General features: G+C 55.4%; 2 protein-coding genes across 4 annotated transcripts in view; both read left to right on the forward strand.

Moving 5' to 3' along the window:
- The window catches only part of SPEF1 (sperm flagellar and cilia associated 1), a 3941-nt gene extending 1048 nt beyond the window's left edge, over positions 1–2893 (forward strand). The window contains exons 2-8 of one of the 2 annotated variants that reach the window (XM_024743154.1): positions 727–838; positions 1189–1345; positions 1517–1556; positions 1704–1764; positions 1978–2101; positions 2201–2304; positions 2450–2893. In XM_024743154.1, coding sequence (XP_024598922.1) covers positions 727–838; positions 1189–1345; positions 1517–1556; positions 1704–1764; positions 1978–2101; positions 2201–2304; positions 2450–2771 — 920 coding nt within the window. In that variant the 3' untranslated portion in view covers positions 2772–2893. Of the gene's footprint in view, positions 1–726; positions 839–1188; positions 1346–1516; positions 1557–1703; positions 1765–1977; positions 2102–2200; positions 2414–2449 lie in introns of those variants that run through there. The other variant, XM_024743156.1, reaches the window with a different exon arrangement.
- Positions 2894–4872: 1979 nt separating this feature from the next.
- Positions 4873–18719, forward strand: ADISSP (adipose secreted signaling protein). 2 transcript variants are annotated; one of them, XM_024742992.1, is made up of 6 exons: positions 4873–5038; positions 11930–12100; positions 13528–13670; positions 16686–16824; positions 17683–17805; positions 18043–18719. In XM_024742992.1, the coding sequence occupies exons 2-6, from the start codon at positions 12082–12084 to the stop codon at positions 18141–18143; spliced, it is 525 nt and encodes a 174-aa protein (XP_024598760.1). In that variant the 5' UTR covers positions 4873–5038; positions 11930–12081; the 3' UTR covers positions 18144–18719. The 2 variants fall into 2 exon arrangements, with proteins under 2 accessions (XP_024598760.1, XP_024598761.1); XM_024742993.1 differs by having other exon boundaries at positions 11984–12100.
- Positions 18720–18953: the final 234 nt, after the last annotated feature.

Raw genomic sequence — 18953 nt, forward strand, 5'->3', positions numbered from 1 at the left:
TCTTCTATAACTTCAGTTGTAGAAGTGTGCATCTTGGGTATGTGGGCATGTGTGTGTCCATATTATGTATACATGTTCTATCCTTTATGCATGTGGTGTGTGTGTGTGTGTGTCTGAGTCTGTGACTCCCTCCTGGGACTTTAATGACTAAGATGCGGATGTTGTGTGCATGTTTCTTTGTGATTGTGTAGGTGTGTGTCCAAGACTGTCTCCTGGGATTTTAATAATAGAAGTATGCACCTCTCTGTGTGTATATTGGTGCATATGTGACACTTTGTGCTTCTGTGTGTGTGTGTTGGTGACTGTCTCTTAGAACTCCAGTGATAGAAGTATGTGTCTGTGTATGTTTCTGCATCTCTGTGTCATTTTGTGTGTGTGTGTGTGTATTTATGTCAATTCCTAGAGTGAGGCCCCAGCCTCCTGAGGTGTTCTCTCTGCGTCTATATAGAGGACTAGAGACCTTAGTTTTTATATGCCCCGAGTTAATGGCAAAGGAGTGCAGCTCCTTTGGGGTGTGCTGGAATTTTTGTCTCTGGCTGATCACTGATCTTGCTTTCTTACCTCACCTCCATATCATCCTTACCCCTTTCCACATCTTCACCTCTCCACTTGGCCCCACCACTCTGTAAACCCTGATTCTCCCATCCCACCCATTCTTTCTCCCTCCCCCTTCTTCCTTACCCATCTCTACAACTTCCATGTCTGCTCCCACCCCCTCTCCCTCAGTCCTGGTCGCAGAGGTCATCAAGTTTTACTTCCCCAAGATGGTGGAGATGCACAATTATGTTCCTGCTAACTCTCTCCAGCAGAAGCTGAGCAACTGGGGTCACCTGAACAGGTAGCAGAATACCTGGGCACACTAGTGGGATCTCCAGCTCCTACACTGGGATCCCAGGAAGGGCTGCCCAGCCCCTCCACCTCCTGTGGTCTCCACAGTCCAGGCTGGTGGCTGGCTGGGAAGGGACAATGCAGACAGAATCTGTCTGGTAACAAAATCAAGCGACTCTTCTTTTGGGGAGGTGACAAGGACCCTCGAGACATATAAACACTGGGCTCAGGTTGGGTGCCCTTCCATTCCCCCAGGGCTGTGCACTGAAGGGCTGCAACTGCTGCACCCCTTTCCATCCCCCAACCCTTCACTTCATCCCCCCCAGAAGCCAGTCCACCATCCCTGTGTCTGCCCCCCAGGAAGGTGCTGAACAAATTGAGCTTCTCTGTACCAGATGACGTGATGCACAAGATTGCACAGTGTGCCCCAGGCGTGGTGGAGCTGGTGCTCATTCCACTGAGGCAGTGCCTGGAAGAGCAGCAAAGGCGCAGGAAGCAGGGCACCAGCTCCTTACAGGTGCCACCCCATTCAAGTTTCTTGCACTGCTCTGGGGTAGTTTCCCAGGCAGCAGAACGCTCTGCCTCAGCAATAAGTGTGGGAGAAGGGTGCCTGGTTAAAGGGAGCCTGGCGGGTGGGGGTGGGGGGGAAGCAGCCTGAGCTCAGAGCAGACCCTGGGGGTTCTTTCAGGAGCTGGCTCCCCAGGATGGCACTGACTACATAGATGTGGGTAAAGTGGCCTTTACTTTTCTTCCCTCCCAGGGGGAGCTTTCCTCCTGTCCTTCCTTCCTGTGGGGGAAGGGGTGCGGGTGTGGAGAGGTGGAAGACAAGAAGACAGGGCTCCATCAGGATTACTCCTACACTTGCCTTGTCTCAGGTTTGTCCCAGAAGGCCCGAGGGGAAGGTGCTCCAGACCCCCAGGGAGGGGAGCAGCTCAGGTAAGGAAACTGGGAGCTCCTGACCTCACCAAGCCTGGTAATCTCCCTATGCACATGGCTAGGAGGTGAGGGTGAGGGTTGCACCTGGAAAGGTAGGGAAGTCAGGGATGGGTGGGGGAGGGTGGGGGCGAGAGAAGGCCTGGTCGAGGGACACTGGAAGGGTGAGGGTGGGGCCCAAGATCCAAGCCTGGGCTAAGCTGCTTCTCACCCCAGGGTGGGCCGGCTGCCTGTGCCCCGGCCTCTGGGGTATAGCCAGGCGCTGCAGGGCGACCGAAGCTTCGTCCTCCAGATTGCTGAAAAGGAGCAGGAGCTGTTGGCCTCGCAGGAGACTGTGCAGGTGAGGGCGCACTGGGAAGGCGCTGGGGGATTGGGGCCTGGAAACACAGGGGCGGGGGCAGCAGGCCGCAGGGCTTGACCTCTATGGGGCTCCTCCCAGGTCCTGCAGATGAAGGTGAGACGCTTGGAGCACCTGCTCCAGCTCAAGAACGTGCACATCGAAGACCTCTCCTGGCGACTCCAGCAGGCGGAGCGTAAGCAGCGGTGAGCCAGCGGCTCCAATGAGCCTCCTGGGACAAGAGCGCCTCCCCTCTCTTGGGGTGTGAGTGAGCATGGGGGGCGGTGGGACAGGAACCCTCCAAGCTGAGCCCCGTGACTGAGCCCCCTCCTTCCACTCCATCCGGGTCAGGAGAATGGACTGCTTTCCAGAACCTAGAAGCCACATGCAGAGACCTGGCATGCACCTCAAAGCAGTGCCTGACACCAGAGGGGGTTCTGCCTTGGTGCTCCCTGTGCTGGGCCTTGGGGGGTGGTCCCCCAGCTCGGTCCGCACCCCTAGAACCCGGTCCCTGCCCAGCTCTGATGACAGCAGTGTCTCCATCCAGGCTAGTCCTCTGTGCCCTGGGCCAAAGGGGAAGCTGCCCCAGACACCTGAGGGGCTTCCTTGCCCCTCCTGGGCACTCACCTGGGACCCAACTGGAGGCTGGAAAGTGCAACAGCTGAAGGGGTGAGGAGTGAGCTCAGCTAGGAGTGGGGAAGACATGGGCTGTGCTTGTTCCAATTGCCCTCCCCTCACAGGGGTTATGTTAAGAATGTCTGGGCTGCCCCCATTAAAGGTATGCTCTCCTTCCTGTGCCTGCCTTCTGTTCTCTGAGGGGGATTTCCTGTCCCCCTTGTGCTACACCCCACCCCTTAAGTGAAAGAGCCTTGTGGGCCCAGAGTGGGTCTCAACTCGTGGGTAGCTGGGCCCTGAAGTGGCCACTGCTTGGTAGGTTGATGATACCACCAGGGGTTAGGTCTTGTGCACTAGGACAGCCTGACTTCTAACTCTGGCCTTAGATTGACCCCCAAACCTATCCTCACAGTGTCCTCCAACCCTGTCCAAACCCAACCACAAACCCAGGCTTCAGATTCTCACCAAATGTAGCCACATAGTCACTCTCAACCCTGCTTATGGACTCACCCCTAAACCTGTCCTCTGTATGACTCCCAACCCTGCCCACAGACTGACCCCAAGTTCTGTGGACCAAGGCCAAGCTTGACTCTCAACCCTGACCAAGATACCATGGCCTTTGGTGCCATCAGCCTTTGGTGCCAGGCTGGAATCAAGTCCATGTTGTTAGATCTTCTGATATTTCAAAAGAGGAACAAGAAGAAGCAGAGGAGGAGGAAGAGGAAGAATAATTTTTTAAAGCCCCATGTGGACTAAACAAAATACATCTATCTATAGCTTACTCTGGGTGCACTGTCTGCCATTTTTAGAGCTTGAGGAATAGAATAGACGTGTGAATACAACTGTGGGGGAGGCATACCGGGGCACATGGAATGGTGGGTTGGGTAATAAGAAAGCATCTGGCAAGAGTGGATGGGCTGGGATCAGAATGTAGAAATCTCCCAATGACCATGCTGGAGGACAGCATCTCAAACTTCAGAGTGTGAACTTATCACCCAAAATGATGCTAAAAAGTTTGAGGCTCTTCTGGAGACAGTCCCAGAGCACAGAGCGCTTTGGAACAGGGGAGGATTCAATAGTAACAATAGCTCATGAAGATTAATTTGCCGACAGTGTGTTCACCAGAGACCCGAAGATAGGTTAGGGGCCACAGGGATCCAGCGGAGGGTAGGAGCCTTGGGGGCTCCCCAAAGGCAGTGACCCCGCTCTTTCTGAAAGGAAGCTGGCCTTAAGCCGCCCATACCATCTCTCTCCTAGTTATGTTGGAAAAAGGGACCGTTCCCCGCGGGTACTTTAGGGACCCTGTTCCAGCCAGCGAAATCGGGAGGGGGTGTTGTTCAAGGACCTGCAGGCGCAGCAGCGGCTAGAACCCTTAAAGATCCGAGGGCTACATTTCTGTTCCCAGACTCTGTGCAGGCGCCCACATCCCACCCCGGGGCGCTGAACGAGGCACATCCCCCTGCCATTGCGACCGCCTCCGTGGAGATCGAGAGCAGAGGCTGCGGTCCCCGGCGGCTCCTGCACAAGTTCTCCCACCCCCCACCCCGCGAGCCTTCTTTGTTCTGATTCTTATCTGGGCCGGCAGGGCACCCAGGACGCGTCTCAGTTCCTCACGGGAGCGCTTCCTCCGAGGCAGGGGGATGGGACGGAAGGGGACGATGCCGAAACCCGGGGATCGCAGAGCGGGAAGAATGGAAGGTTCCTCCGCTCCTGGACAGGACCTAGCGATGCCCGTATCGACTGCCAATGCGGGCTTGGAAGCCTCGGAAGAAAGGCGACTTTCAGGTGCCTCACCTAGCTCTGAGCCCCACTTTACGGCCGCTCAAGGGACAGAGCCCAGGGGACGCCCCTTCCAGGTTAGGCGGAGACAGGAGGTGCAAACCCCCAAGCTGAAAGTAGACACGCGTAGGGCCTATTAAAGGCGCTTCTTCCTTCTCTCGCTTCTACGGTATCCTGCCGCCTGGCCACGGAGAGCGCCCTGGCTGACTTCATCGCGAGAACTTGCCGGGCCCCGGGTCGTGGGCTCGCACGGCGCAGCCGCAGGGGCTCCTGCAGGTGACGCAGAGGCGCAACGCCCGTTGGCGGTTCTTTGGGGCCCGCTTATTGGTCCGAAGTGCCCTCGCCCCACCCCTTCGGTCGACCAATGGGAGGAGGTGGGGGGTGTGCCCTTGAGGCGAGCGGTAGCGGCGCGGGGCTCTCTCCTCTGGTTCTGCGCTGAGACCCCGCTGCTGCTGCCACCGCCACGGCTGCCGCCACCGCCACAGCTGCCGCCGCCGCTGTCGCGGTCGTCCCTGCCCTTCCTGGCTTCGGGGTGCTCCCCGCACGGTGAGACTGCTCTTCCTTCCGCCACCTCCCGGTTCCGCCCCGCTCGCGGAGATCCCCTCCCAGCGGAGCCGCTGTTCTGGGTAGTCGGTGCCTGCGACCCCATCCGGCTGGGGCTGGAGAGTTCCGCTGTCGGGCCCGGGACGGGGAGGGCTCCCTGGCATCTGAGCTGGGGAGATGTCAGGCCCCAGGGCCGCAGGTGACCGTTAGGTGGTAGAGCTGGAGTGCTTTCCGCGGGGCGCTGTCGGGGGCACGTGTGACACAGTGAGGGCGGGGGCCAAATGGGGTCAGCGCCGTCAGCAACTCCGCGCCCGCCCTCCATTGTCATCGCCTCAATGTGTGACCTTGGACGAGTAGCCTCTGAACCTCGCGTGGCTCGGCACCTTCAGGCAGGAGGGCTGTGATGTCGGAGAGTACGGGCTCCGGAGACTACAGCGTCAGCAGAGATGAGGGTGGGGACGGCACAGGATTATGAGGGACAGAGCCGACGCCTCGCAGCCCGGGAGGAGTGTGATGGGGGGGCGTCCAGACTCCTCTGTCCCCTTAGAAGATGAGGATGGGGTGGGGATGGGGGCGCCACACCCACGGGGATGGAGGCGGGAGAGGGTACAGATTCCTATACCCAGGCCCCTGATGTCTCTGGGAGCTTGGCCACCACCTCCCCTTTGTCACAGAGCAGGAAAGGTTCGTTTAGGTTCTGGACCAGTGTTCCTGTTAGTGAGCAGGAACCCTGGTGGACTGAGAAGGGTGGGCTTGGGTTGCCATTCCTCTTGAACCTTGGCCTTGGGAAGTGTGGGTAGGGCGTTTCTCTGCTCAGGGAGTTGAAGAAAGTCAGAGGCAGCTGTCACCCGCTGGACCTGGCCTGGCCTCTACTAATTGGGGCCTGGGTGGGGCAGGCAGTCTGGAGGCTAGAGGGGTCTGAGCAGCCTCTAGCTGGGGGCCTGGGAGGTTGTGGGGAGGAGATGCTGGGGAGAGGAGGGCAGCACTTCTTGGGGAGAAAGGAGGGTGGGAGATGGTGGGGGTCCCTTCCTGAGTTCACCCCTGCTCCACTCATTCTTTTTCTAATTAATTAATTTATGGCTGCCTTGGGTCTTCGTTGCTGTGCGTGGATTTTCTCTAGTTGTGGTGAGTGGGGGCTCCTCTGTCGTTGCGGTGTGCAGGCTTCTCATTGCCATGGCTTCTCTTGTTGTGGAGCACCCGCTCTAGGCGTGTGGGCTTCAGTAGTTGTGGTTCACCGGCTCTAGAGCGCACGCTCAGTAGTTGTGGCGCACGGGCTTAATTGCTCTGCGGCATGTGGGATCTTCCCCGACCAGGGCTTGAACCCGTGCCCCCTGCATTGGCAGGTGGATTCTTAACTACTGGGCCACCAGGGAAGCCCTCCACCCATTTTTAAGAGAGAGAACACCATACTTATCCTTGCAACTTTGGCCTGCTGGAGGGAGGAGAAAATGGAGTCATATCCAGTCTGAGTTGACGTAAAACTGTCACAACCACTCCTGACCTTCAGCCTTGTCTTTCCAGGCCTTGTTCTAGGTATGTGGGCCCAGTCCTATGTCAGGTCCTGGAGTCAGCAGGTTAGTGTGGCCTCAGTGGGTGCTCTTTTTACATGCTTGAGCTTTGACGAGAGGCTTCTGTGGGACTGAGTGCTTAAGCCAGGACTGAGTCCTAGGCTGGGGTGGGGAGGGTGGAAGATTGTAGAGTTCCTGACTCAAAGTCCTTGAACAGGTTGAGAATGGGGATTAGGAATGAATGAGAAACGAGGCCCCAAGAAGCATGTTCCTAGCCACAAAGCAGAGGACAAGCTGGGGCTGGTCCTATGATGCCTGGGGTTTGGGGACTGCAGAGACGTGCTGTGGGGATGCAGCTGTGAGGTACAGGGCAAGAGGGTGGCAGGTTCTGGAGCTCCACTTTGCCATGGACAGACTGTCTTTGATCCTCCCTTCAGCCTTGGGCCCCAGTGTGGGACAGCCTGGAGTAGCAGCTAGCACTCTGTGTGCAGGACAGGAATCTAAGGGGCTGAGAACTCTGGGTTCCTGTGTAACTGTCCATCTGTCCATTTGCCCAGCTGCCATTTCCCTGTCCTGCCCCTTGTGCCAGAGGCGCCACTGGGCCTGACTGAGCCCTTCCCTGGGTAGGATAACCTCGAAGCAGCCTTTCTCTCTAAAGCTGAGAGGGATCTGAGCTGGGAGCTCTGTTTCCCAGAGAGAAGGTTCCGCCAATTTCCCCGAGATTAACTGAGAGCTGAAGGAGTCCCCGAAGGCCCTTGTTCCAGCTTCCCAGCCCTCCCCATCCTGTAACTCTCTGTGGTACCACCCCTGACCTGTTGCCAGCCCATCTAAAGGTGGGGGTGTCTTTTTTTTGCTCGAGTGGGATGTATATTCTTCACATCTTCTTTATGAGTCCTTCTGGTTGTAGGGCATAGTGGGCTCCCAGCAGTCTGCCCTCTGGCAATCCCTGGAGACCTGGTGGGGAGGGGAAGGCAGGATGAAGGAAGGGAGAGGGAGGCCCCTCAGCCCTTGAGCTGTTTTTCTTTTTTTATATATATAATTTATTTTTGGCTGCATTGGGTCTTCGTTGCTGCACGCGGGCTTTCTCTGGTTGCGGCGAGTAGGGGCTACTCTTGAGGTGCATGGGCTTCTCAGCGTGTTGGCTTCTCTTGTTGCGGAACCCGGGCTTTTTAGGCGCACGGGCTTCGGGAGTTATGGGGGCTTCGGGAGTTGTGGCTCGCGGGCTCTAGAGCGCAGGCTTAGTAGTTGTGGTGCAGGGGCTTAGTTGCTCCGCAGCATGTGGGATCTTCCCGGACCAGGGCTTGAACCCGTGTCCCCTGCGTTGAAAGGTAGATTCTTAACAATTGCACCACCAGGGAAGTCCCTTGAGCTGTTTTCTGAGAAGACTGAAGTCCCTGTGGCCCACCCTGAGGGCCATTCCTGACTTCCAGGATTGGCCTGAAGTACCTTTTTGATGCTGAAATTGCTGTTGCTTCAGAAACCAGTCCTTTGGGGGATTTGTTCTGCAAAGGTGGGGGTGGAGTGGGGAGCACTGTCACAGAGCTTCAGGCACCAGCTGCACCAAACCCACTGAGGAAGAGGCCACTGCTTATTTGTGTGTTGCAGATGAGGAAACTGAGGCACAGAGACACGGAGTAACTTTGCCATGCAGCCTGAATTTTAATCATCTTGACCATGTCCCTGCTGCCTCTTGGGGGCTGTGCCACTTGGGCCACGATCAAGACTTGGCTGGCACAGGAGGAGGCCTGGGGTTTCAAGGGGACCTAGTGGTTCCCTATGGACACAGCTGCCGCAAGAGGAGGCCCAATGCCATCTCCTCCCGATTCTGATGAAGAATTGTGCGTGGATGAGAGTCTGGCTCACAGGGGACAGCGACCAGAGAGGCTTTCTGCTAGGAAAGGAGCTTTTTCCAGCCTTCTCTGAGCCCCTGAAGTCACTTGCCTCCTCGCTCTGCGTTCTCATTGCCCAAGGGTTACAAGGCAGTGCCTGAGTGCTTGCTCTGTCCTGAGCTCTGGGCAGTGCAAGAGACGCAGGTCCGGCCCTCAGTGGACCTTCCATTTCAAGGTTGAGGGGGCAGGTAACAGCTGATTGTGGCCAGGCTAGTAGATGCCCATCGGGAGGGCCCCACTCTGAGATGGGGGGAAGGGAGTGCCCTCCAGGGCAGGGGTTGGCTTAAAGAATGAGGTGGGGCGTTCCTCTTCTGAGAGCCTCTGGGCCCTGGTGCCACATCTGCCTAGAGGGCCCAGCTGAGGCCCATGCTTGGGCTCCACTTAGTTTGGTCATTCATTCATTTAACAAATATAAACTGAACACAGCTGCTCCCTGCCAGGTGCTGGGCTGGATGCTGGGAACACAGCGTTTGGCAAAAACACAGTCACCGCCCTTGTTAGGTGGGGGACATAGATATCAAATGATCCCAGAAGTGAGAAAGGGGATCCTTTTTGAAGATTTTCAGGCCTATCCTGGGATGGGCGGTGGTGGGATGGGGTTGTGCTACCTTGAAAAACGTCCTCTGGAGCTGAGACCCAGGCTGGGGTGTGGATGGGGGGCAGGATTGTTCCAGGCAGAGGGGATGGCCTGGGTTAAAGCAGGCAGGCAGGCAGGCAGGCAACAGGCAATGGACTGGGGAGGAAGACAGGGACCGGACCCTGTGTGTATTGGGGTTTTATGAAGTGAAGAGAGTTTTATGAAGAGCCGCAGGAGCCTTTGCTTACCAGCCACTGTTTGAGTTTCATCCAGGCCTCCCAGGAAATGTCCTGGGAAATGGGGGCCTCTTGTCATTTCCCCTGGCTGCAGAGGTGTGGCTGGAGCAGCCTCTGCCCAAGGTAGGAGGAGGGTCCCCTTGCTCTTGGCCATGTTTCACATGCTCTGAGTCCACAGCTTCAGGGGATGGCTGGAGTGGGTAGGGTAGGGCAGGCTTCTCTCCAGGGGCCAGTCTCTCTGGGACAGCTAGGCATTCCAGGGCTCAGGGGCTGCCCTTCTGGGAGTGACCTCAGAGTACTCACCTGGGGCTGTTTCTGCCCTGGCCGCTCCTGCATTCCTGAGACCCAAGCCTTGCCTTTCCCTGTACCTCCTGAGGCCTCGTATGTGGGCTCCTGGTACCCAGGCTGTTTGCCCTGCCCTTGAGGCCAGGCTTGGGCCTAGGTGGACTTCTCTTGCATTGGGAAGTAGGGAGGGAGGTGAGGCCTGCTCTCAGGGCAGCTCGGCACCTGAGGGGCCTCAAGGTTATGCCCTCCACAGGCCCAGCTCTGAGGCCACCCCAAGTTGGCTAGTCTCTTCATTCCCTGGACTAGCCAACGTCGTTCACTTATCTCTACTTTAGTGTGTATCTCTGACATATGGACATACTTCTCTACTAATCCAATTCCATTATCGCACCTAACTGATAAGCTTTTATTTCTTAATGTCATCTAAGATCTAGTCCCACTCATTATTTCCCAATTATCCCCTAAATGTCTCTTTTTAGAGATAGTTAGAAATCCCCTACCCCATTTATTTTTCTTCTTGAAACTGACGTGGTGGAAAAAACGAGGTCAGTTTTCCCATTCTTGGTCTCTTTGTGTGTTAATTTAGAACAGCGGTTGGCAAACTTTTTCTGTGAAGGGCCAGATAGTAAATATTATAGACTTTGCAGGCTATGTGGCCTCTGTAGCAACTACTCAAAGTAGTTTTGCTTTAGTGCAAAAGCAGTTTTAGGGAATTCCCTGGCAGTCCAGTGGTTAGGACCCAGCACTTTCACTGCCAGGCCCAGGTTCAATCCCTGGTCTGGGAATTAAGATCCCACAAGTAGCATGGCAAGGCAAAACAAACAAACAAATAAAAAAAAACAAGCGATTTTAGACAACACGTAAACAAATGAGCATGGTTGTGTGCCAGTAAAACTTTACAAAAAACAGTGGCGGCTGCCACAGGCTGTAGTTGGCCCATCCCCTATCTAGAACCACCTCCCTCCTTTATTTTCCTTCTTACAGTTTGGAAAAAAATTAGGTCAGTTGTCCTGTAGAATATCCTGCCTTCTGGGTTTGTCTCCTTGCTTTCTCGTGGAGTCATTTATTCTGCTGGCCTCTGTGTTTTTGGTAAGCTGAAGCTGGAGTTCTAGGGGCGTGTTAGATGCAGGTTAGACATTTGGGGTGGGGCTGCCCTGTTAGCACTGCTGTGACTTGGTGCTGCCTCACATCAGTAGACATCAGTGTGTCCAGTTGTCCCACTCTGAGTGAGAGGAGATTGACTAATGCAAGACTGACTGATGTCACATCCCTCCAATGCAAACTCGTTCCCTTTAACCCTAGGTCATCTGTCAGTGGCACTTGCGCATATGTGAGCATCCATTTCAACCTTTGCCTTACTGGTTTAGCACCCACTGATTAGTGCTGCTCCTAGCATTTGTGTTTTGGGGGTTGCAGAATTATTTAGCAGTTGGTCATTCCTTTGTTAAAGAAGAGCTGTCCTTTAACCACCAGGGCAAGTTGGTTATAGGAAAGGCCAAGAGAGAGGCTGAATTAGTTCTCTATATTGCCAGTTTCCAGTAGAGAGTTAGGGCATTGCTACTGTCAGTAGTGACAAATGAGGATTTGGGTTTGTTTGTTTTGCTTTCTCCCATTTTTTGTAGTCTCTGTGAATGCTCTGATTTTATGTAATTCCATCTGTTTCCATCAGTTGCACTTATTATTCTTTTTGATGCTGAGATGGTCTCAGCCCAGTCTTTCAGAGGCCTGGCTGCTCACACAGGCTTACTGGAGGCGCCTCCCACAGTCTCTGCCCTGAGGCTGCCCTTGGGGAGCTGAGCTGGGAGGCCAGCCGGATAGTAATCAAGCCAGAGTCTGAATGGTGGGTTTCGATGGACGGCAACCCCTTCATGGGTATCTGTTCTGTATATGGCCCTGACCGATCACTCGGAGGGAAAGCTCTGAGGACATGTTTTATTATGTGAGCCCCCATATTTGCCCCCCTCCAAGCATACTGTTAACTCTGACCTGGACCCACTCGTGCAACGTGAATACTGTGGTCTCTGGATGTAGGATGGTACAGCCTGTGTGTCTGGGATGGGCCAGCCTTTGGGCCACCAGCACCAGAACTGACCCCTGGAAAGTGCCAGTGAAGTCCCCTTCCTTTGCTGGTTGCCTCTTCCCACCAGCCTTAGGTGGGCTGGGCACAAGAGGCTTGTGCTGGCGCTGTGGCACCCAGAAGCTGCGGCTCAGTACATGCTGGCCAGGCCCTGGGTCAGTAGTGTGTCAGGCAAGGGTGAGGGCTCTTGGTGAATGTGGGGAGTGGGTGGAGGAGTGGGGGGCAGAAGCCCCCTCTGCTACGGGGTGCAGGTACCACTTGGACTACTGAGAGCAGCAGGGGTTTGGGTCCTTCCTAAAGGGAACTCTCTGCTCTCCCCTAGCCACAGGCCCATTGGTGACCCTGACCCCTGCCCTCCCCACTCCCCATGCATCAGGCTTCTGCTGGTGTCCCTGGAGCATGGGAAGCTGCTGAGCTTGACCAGTGGTGTCTGGCAGGAGCTGCGTGTCTCACCCTGTGGCAGGGAGGGCATCCATGGCTGCAGCCAACAAAGGTGAGTGCCTGCCTGGTCTGGTGGGGTTTGTAGCATCTTCCAGCGGGCCCTGGTGGGAAGGGGCATCGCTGCATGTGGGGCCTGCGTTGGCTGTGAGTGTGTGTGTGTGTCTGTCTGAATGTGAGGTACTAATTACATTACACCAGTGTTTGTTCTGGGGACACCCAAGCCAAACCCGGGGACCCCTGCTGGCTCCATGGTGTGCTGGTCTTTGGAGGTGTGTGCCTTCATGGCCCCATGTTCCAGCCTCCCTGTTCCACTGTGGGGGTTGGGGAGCACAGGGGGCTTTGGGTGAGCATTGAGGCTGCTGAGGTGGGTAGGGCCACAGCAGGTTGTGGAAAGGAATTTGGGTTTCATTCAGAGTCCAGAAGTGCTCATAGAAGGTTTTAGGCAAGAGAGGCCTGGTAGGATATATGAGGGTCAAGTCTGGGGGCCTCAGCAGGGAATGTGAAAATGCCAGGCTGGCCCCCTGGCCCTCCACTGAGTGTGCAAGAACCCAGGCAAGGGCTGGCCCAGGCCTTCTCACCAAAAGGACTCTGGGTAGGGCTGTTGGGAGCCCTAGGGGCTGTGGGGGTCAGAGAGGATTGGGGTCATGCTCTTGGCAAGATGGGCCTCTTTCAGCCTTAGCCTCCCCCAGTACAGGCCCTCAGCCCAGTTCCCACGCTCTGCCTGCCTTAACTCCCTGACTTCCTGGCCTTGGAGAACCTGACCCAGCTGGAGACAGCCGTGGGCCATGTGAGGGGTTAAGCAGAGGAGGGAAAGGCGTCTCTGGGAGGGGTCCTGGAGGCTCCCCTGGGTTCTTCCTTCTTACCTGCCAGTGATCAGTGATGAGGTTTAGAGGCAGCTGCGGCCCCTCCTAGGAGGGCTGAGTGTGGTTTTTGACCCTGTTTGTTTCTCCCACTCCCAGGCAGGTCCCATAGAGCCCATTCCTGTCTCTGCCCTTCTCCCCTCTCAAGTTGGGTCAGCAGGAGGGGCAGGCAGGGGGCCTCAGGTACTGACAGACCTGGAAGAGGAGATCCCAGAGATGGGGAGCTTGCTTGGCACTGTGAAGGAGAGCATGGGGCAGGGTATCTTGAGGATTGGGGCTGAGTCCTGCACTGCTTGGTGTTTGGAGTCGGGAGGACTGTCTCTTCCCTGTTAGCCCCATTCCCTCTAAGTGAAGGGTCATATTAGCTAATCCCTGAATCCCACCCCCACAAACCCTCTCTCAGGATGAGTATTTTCTGTGGGAGGACTGAGCAGGTAGGGGCAGGTGGGAGCCTCAAGCCTTTGATCACCACTGTCCAGTAGGATGTGGCCTAGCCCAGCAGTGGATGCTGGATGATGTGAAGGGCAGTCGCAGAGGGCGGGGAGGTGACACGGTGGAGTAGTTTACTGGGATAGGTGAAGGCAACAGCCCCGGTAGCCCTCTCCCACTCTCTTCGTAGGCAATAAGCCCAGAGTCCGGAGTATCCGCTTTGCGACAGGCCATGATGCAGAAGGCTCCCAGAGCCATGTCCACTTTGATGAGAAGCTGCATGACTCTGTGGTCATGGTCACCCAAGAGAGCGACAGCAGCTTTCTGGTCAAGGTATGTGTGCATCTTCCCCGCCCCATCATCAGCCTCATTCCATCTGTCTTCTCCCTGGCCCTGCCTGGCTTCCTGAGCCTGTTGCATTTCCTCTAAGTTGGCTCCATAGGCACATCTTTGTCCTTCCCTGGGCTTTGATTTCCCCATCTGTAAAATGGGAAGTGTGAGACTGTGGTAAGATGAGTGCACTTAGGACAGGGGTCCCCAACCCTCAGGCCACGGACCATTACTGGTCCATGGCCTGTTAGGAACCAGGCCACACAGCAGGAGGTGAGCAGCAGGCGAGTGAGCGAAGCTTCATCTGTATTTACAGCTGCTCCCCATTGCTCGCATTACCGCCTGAGCTCCACCTCCTGTCAGATCAGTGGCGGGATTAGATTCTCTTAGGAGTGGGAACCCTACTGTGAACTGCGCATGCGAGGGATCTAGGTTGCGTGTTCCTTGTGAGAATCTAATGCCTGATGATCTGAGGTGGAGCTGAGGCAGTGATGCTAGCGCTGGGGAGTGGCTGCAAATACAGATTATCGTTAGCAGAGAGGTTTGACTGCACAGAGACCATAATAAATCAGTTGCTTGCAGACTCATATCAAAACCCTATCAGTAAGTGGCAAGTGAAAGCTAGCTCAGGGCTCCCACTGATTCTGCAGTGTGGTGAGTTGTATAATTTTTTCATTATATATTACAGTGTAATAATAATAGAGATAAAGTGCACAGTAAATGCAATGCGCTTGAATCATCCTGAAACCATCCCCACCTCACCCCCACCCCCTGGTCCGTGGAAAAATTGTCTTCCACAGAACAGCCCCTGGTGCCAAAAAGGTTGGGGACCACTGACTTAGGATGTTACTTGAATGGGAGTGGAGCTATTGTTATCATCGGCATCACCCCAACCATTGCAATTGGAAGGCAGCTGTCAAGGCTGTGGTGTCACAGGCCTGGGTTCAGGTCCAGGCCTGCTATTCTGGCTCTGACCTTGGGCAGGTCACCTCAGTTTCCCTTCTCTGAAGTAGAGACAATTTATATCCCAAAGAGTTGGAAATGGAAGGATGTATGTATGTCACTCAGGTGTAAGGCTAATTATGCTGATAACAAGGTGTGACTTTATTTACTCTTCTCTGCCAAACCTCTGGCTGATTTAGGCTCTTTGCAGTAGTATTTATCACCCCCATGTTTTTCCCCTCTCCTCCTCTCCGAGTGGCCACATCTCATACACTCTTGTCTCCTCTGCTGCTGGGACACACACAGTTGGATCCCACATCCACTTTGGAGGGGCAGGAGGAAGTCTCTGGAGGGGATGGATTGGAGGGAAACAGGGACTGAGGCCCTCAGGTTGGACAATAAATCAGGGCTCCAGAGTTGAGCCCTGGAGGGCATGGTGGTGAGGATGCGGGTTGGTTTCTGGTTTATTGAGGTCACCCTGAGGAGGGGCCCAGAGTCATACCTGTTTGCCCAACTCTAAAACCCTTGCTCTTCCTCCAAGAGCTGACAACTTCCCCAAGGGAATAAACATAATTAACCCAAACTTTCAAAAATAGCTCCCTGCCTCCCATTGCAAAATCCATTCATGTAATTAGAGAAAATCTGGAAGATAGAAAAAACTATAAAGAAATTTAAAAGTACCCGCAATCATACTATCCAGAAATAACTACGGTTAATATTTTGATGTGTGTTATTCCAGTTTCTTTTTTAGCTTTGTTTCCAAAAATGAAAAACTGGTATCACAGTGTACACACTGTGTTTTGCTTGCTTCTGTTGTGAACCATCTCCTGATGGTTTCCACGAGATTTTAAAACTGCCTGGTATTCCACTATATGTATCATCATTGATTTAGCTGGTTCCCTATTCGTGGTGTTACAGTTTTGTACTGTTATAAATAGGGCAGTGATGAGTATTTTTTTTTTGCACATCTCTGAGTATTTCCCCTGGAAAATTCTGCAAGTGATACAGCTGGATCACAGGGTCACCATTGGCAGGTACAGCCAGAAAGTCCTCTTGAGAGGTGTGCCCTCTACCAGCAGAGTGTGGGGGCCACAGGGACTGAGCTTTATCATGCAGTGACATCATCTGATCTCATTGAAAGGCTAGTTGCTCTCCCAAAGGACAGGGCCATCCATTTCCTGAAACTGAACAGGAGTGTGTGTGCATGTGAGCTGTGGATACAGCATGCACCCCTGCACCTCCTGGACTGACACTCCAGTCAGCCTACCTGCCCAACAGCCACCCTGGCCTGTGACCCTTCACATGACTGGAGTTTCCAAGGATGGCCAAGCTCTGTGTATGAACAACAGAAATTGCTCGGGCTGTGAATCAGGGCTGTTGGACACAGTGAGCCTTTGAGTGGGCAGGCAGGAATCCATGTTCACATGCCAGCAGGGTAGGCTGGAGCCCAGGTTCCATGGCTGGTGCCAGTCTTGTGGGCCAGCTTTGGACTGACACAGCTGGTCTAGTGTCTGTTTTTCTAATTCTGTCCCATCCTCCATCTTGTGCTATCTGTGTTGCCTGGTGGCCCCGCCATGACTAGAGGACCAGAGTCCCTGGGCTCTTGGCTCTGGCCACATGCTGGTAGTGGTGGGAGCAGGTGGATGGCCTGTGTCGTGGGGCTTTGAGCCTCCCCTGTGGGCAGTGGCTGGTGCTTTGCTGTGTGCCACGTGTGGCAGCAGTAGCCAAGAGGTCCAGGGAGGACTATACCCTGACCACACTGTGGCCTTCAGCCAGTCATTTCCTAGCTTCCATTTCATCATCTATAAAATGGCCACCAAGGAACTTAAGGGCTCATGAGACAGATGCTGAGGAGTGTGTGGGCCAAGCTGTAGGGATGGGGTCCTTGGAGAAAGGGCCTAGAGCTACCCGACCAGGGGTGTGGACCAACTAGAGTGATGGAGGGAGTCAGGCTCCCCTGGGATTGTCAAGGAAGCAAGTGTAGGGCCCCACAGGATCATCAGTGGCACAACCTGGGTGGGCCCTGGGGGAGACTGTAAGTGAAGGTGCCTCCTTCCCCCACCCCTCCTGCTGCAGGTTGGCTTCCTGAAGATCCTGCACAGGTATGAGATTACCTTCACTCTGCCCCCAGTGCGCAGGCTGAGCAAGGAGGTCCGAGAGGCACCTGTCCCCAGCCTGCACCTCAAGCTCCTCAGCGTCATGCCCATCCCAGAAGGTGCGTACCCTGCTTGGGGTGCTGGAAGCCTGCCCTCCTCCAGCAGGGCCTGGGTGTGAGTGGGAGTGAGAGCATGGGGTACTTCCTTCCCGCATCTAGGGCTGATGGGCAGCTTAGCAATCAGGGGACATGATGCCTCTTTATGGCCTTGCAGTGTGGCACCTTGGCAGGTCCCATACCCCAGGCCCCACTCCCTGAACAGAAGTCCATGGGCTCACACAGTTGGCCTATGTCTGCTCATTGCCTGATAGTTACCTTAATGGGACAGTGGGAGCCACTGAGGAACTGGCTCTGGGCCTCTAGCCCTCCCTCTGCCTGTACCTCAGGAAAAAGCTACTGGAACCTCAGGGACTCTGGGCAGCTACCTCCCATCACCCGCCAAACCTGGGCTTGGGCTTGGGGCTGCTTCTCTATACCCTGCCAGCTTTAGTGCCCCCGCTTCTTCCAAAGGCTAGGGTATCAGTTTCACCATGTACCGAAGCCCCAGCTTCAGTTTCAGTTCCCTCTACCTCTACCTAATGACCTCACCCTCAAGTGGATTGAGCAAGACCCTCAGGCCTCTTGCCACCAGATCTGCTCAAGCCCTGCCCTGCCCTCCTTTCCCTTCCCCATCACCCTCTCTCCTTGCTTGCCTTTTTGGGGAATCCCACCTCTTGGAAGCCTGAGTTTGACCTCTGGCCTGCAGGCAGAGGCATGTAGAGCTCAATGAAGAATGGGAAGTTCCTGACGCCCATGCGCCCAGCCCTGGGGGTAGGGTCCTGGGCCATCCTTGCTCTGGAGGTCTTGGTGGTGGGTGGGGGCCAGTGAGTGCTGGGGGGTGGGGGCGAGAGGCCGCAGAGGTGCTGATCACCCGGGCAGGTTACAGCATCAAGTGTGAGTACTCAGCGCACAAGGAGGGCGTCCTCAAGGAGGAGATGTTCCTAGCCTGCGAAGGTGGCACCGGCACCTGCGTGCGCGTGATGGTACAGGCACGCGTCATGGGTGAGAGCTCGAGGCCCGGGTCTGGCTAGAGGAGGGAGGCACCAACTTGGCTGCAAGGAGTTTCCACCCTCCTTGAGTCTGTAAAAGGGATCCTTGTCCCGGCCCATCCCCAACCTCCTTGGTGGGTGCCTTTCTCCCCATCCCCTAGCAGAGCCGGGAGGGAAGGTAGAGGAGTCCCCTTGGAGTAGGTGGGGCCAGGGTCCAGCCTGGCATACTGACTTGTCACCTGCCTTGCAGACCGACACCACGGCACACCCATGCTGCTAGATGGTGTCAAGTGCGTGGGTGCTGAGCTAGAATACGACTCAGAGCACAGTGACTGGCACGGCTTCGACTGAGGCCCTCGCCCCCACCTGCCTCGGGGCCTCTCAGCCTTAAACCCCACCTCGTCTCCTCAAATGCTGCGTGATGGTGTGGCTTCCTCACCCTACCCAGGGATGGGCATGGAGGTGGAGGGTCCAAGGGCCTCCAAGCTGGAGCCTCGCCCACACCTCTCACCTCATTTGTGCCACCTCCCTGCCTCTCCAGCATCCTCCTCTCCCACTTCCTCCTCTCTGTGTGCCTCAGTCTCCTGCTGGAAGAAATGGGCTGAGCCCCCAAGGAGGCTCTCTGAGGAGGGATGGAGAGGGCCTGGGGTGGGTTCTACCCACCCCCCTACCCCAAGCCATAGGGGCTGTAGCCAGGGCCTAGGAGAGGAGGGAGCTGGCTCTGTGGTGTAGCTGCCCCCATTACTGCTGCTGTCGTCTTGCTTTAGCCACCTCTCCTGTCCCCTCCCTCTTTCCCACTGCCATCCATGGTGAGGAGGAGGGAGGTGCAGTTCCCAATCCCTACCCCCCCAGGTCTGTGTTACTTGGTTTTTAAACAACTGGTTGGGATAAAACCCTAAAGAAATAAAACTTCCAGTGGATACCAGAGGCCAGCAGGATTTTTGTTCTCCAGGGCCCTGAGAATGCCCAATCCTTTACAGAAGGGCCAAGGAACAGTTTTGGCTCAGCTCATTCTTTTTGGAGGCAAGGTCACTTTGTGGTATTACAGCACCTGGTCCCAAAAGAAGTATGCACAGGGGGTGACATTTTAGGCCTGGGAATAGTTGCCAAGACAGAGTTTGGATGGGGAGGGGCCTTCTGCCCAGGTCAGAGAGAGGTCTT

The sequence above is a fragment of the Neophocaena asiaeorientalis genome, unplaced genomic scaffold (genome assembly GCF_003031525.2).
Source record: "Neophocaena asiaeorientalis asiaeorientalis breed wild unplaced genomic scaffold, Neophocaena_asiaeorientalis_V1.1 scaffold82, whole genome shotgun sequence".
In the NCBI taxonomy this organism is placed as follows: domain Eukaryota; kingdom Metazoa; phylum Chordata; class Mammalia; order Artiodactyla; family Phocoenidae; genus Neophocaena; species Neophocaena asiaeorientalis.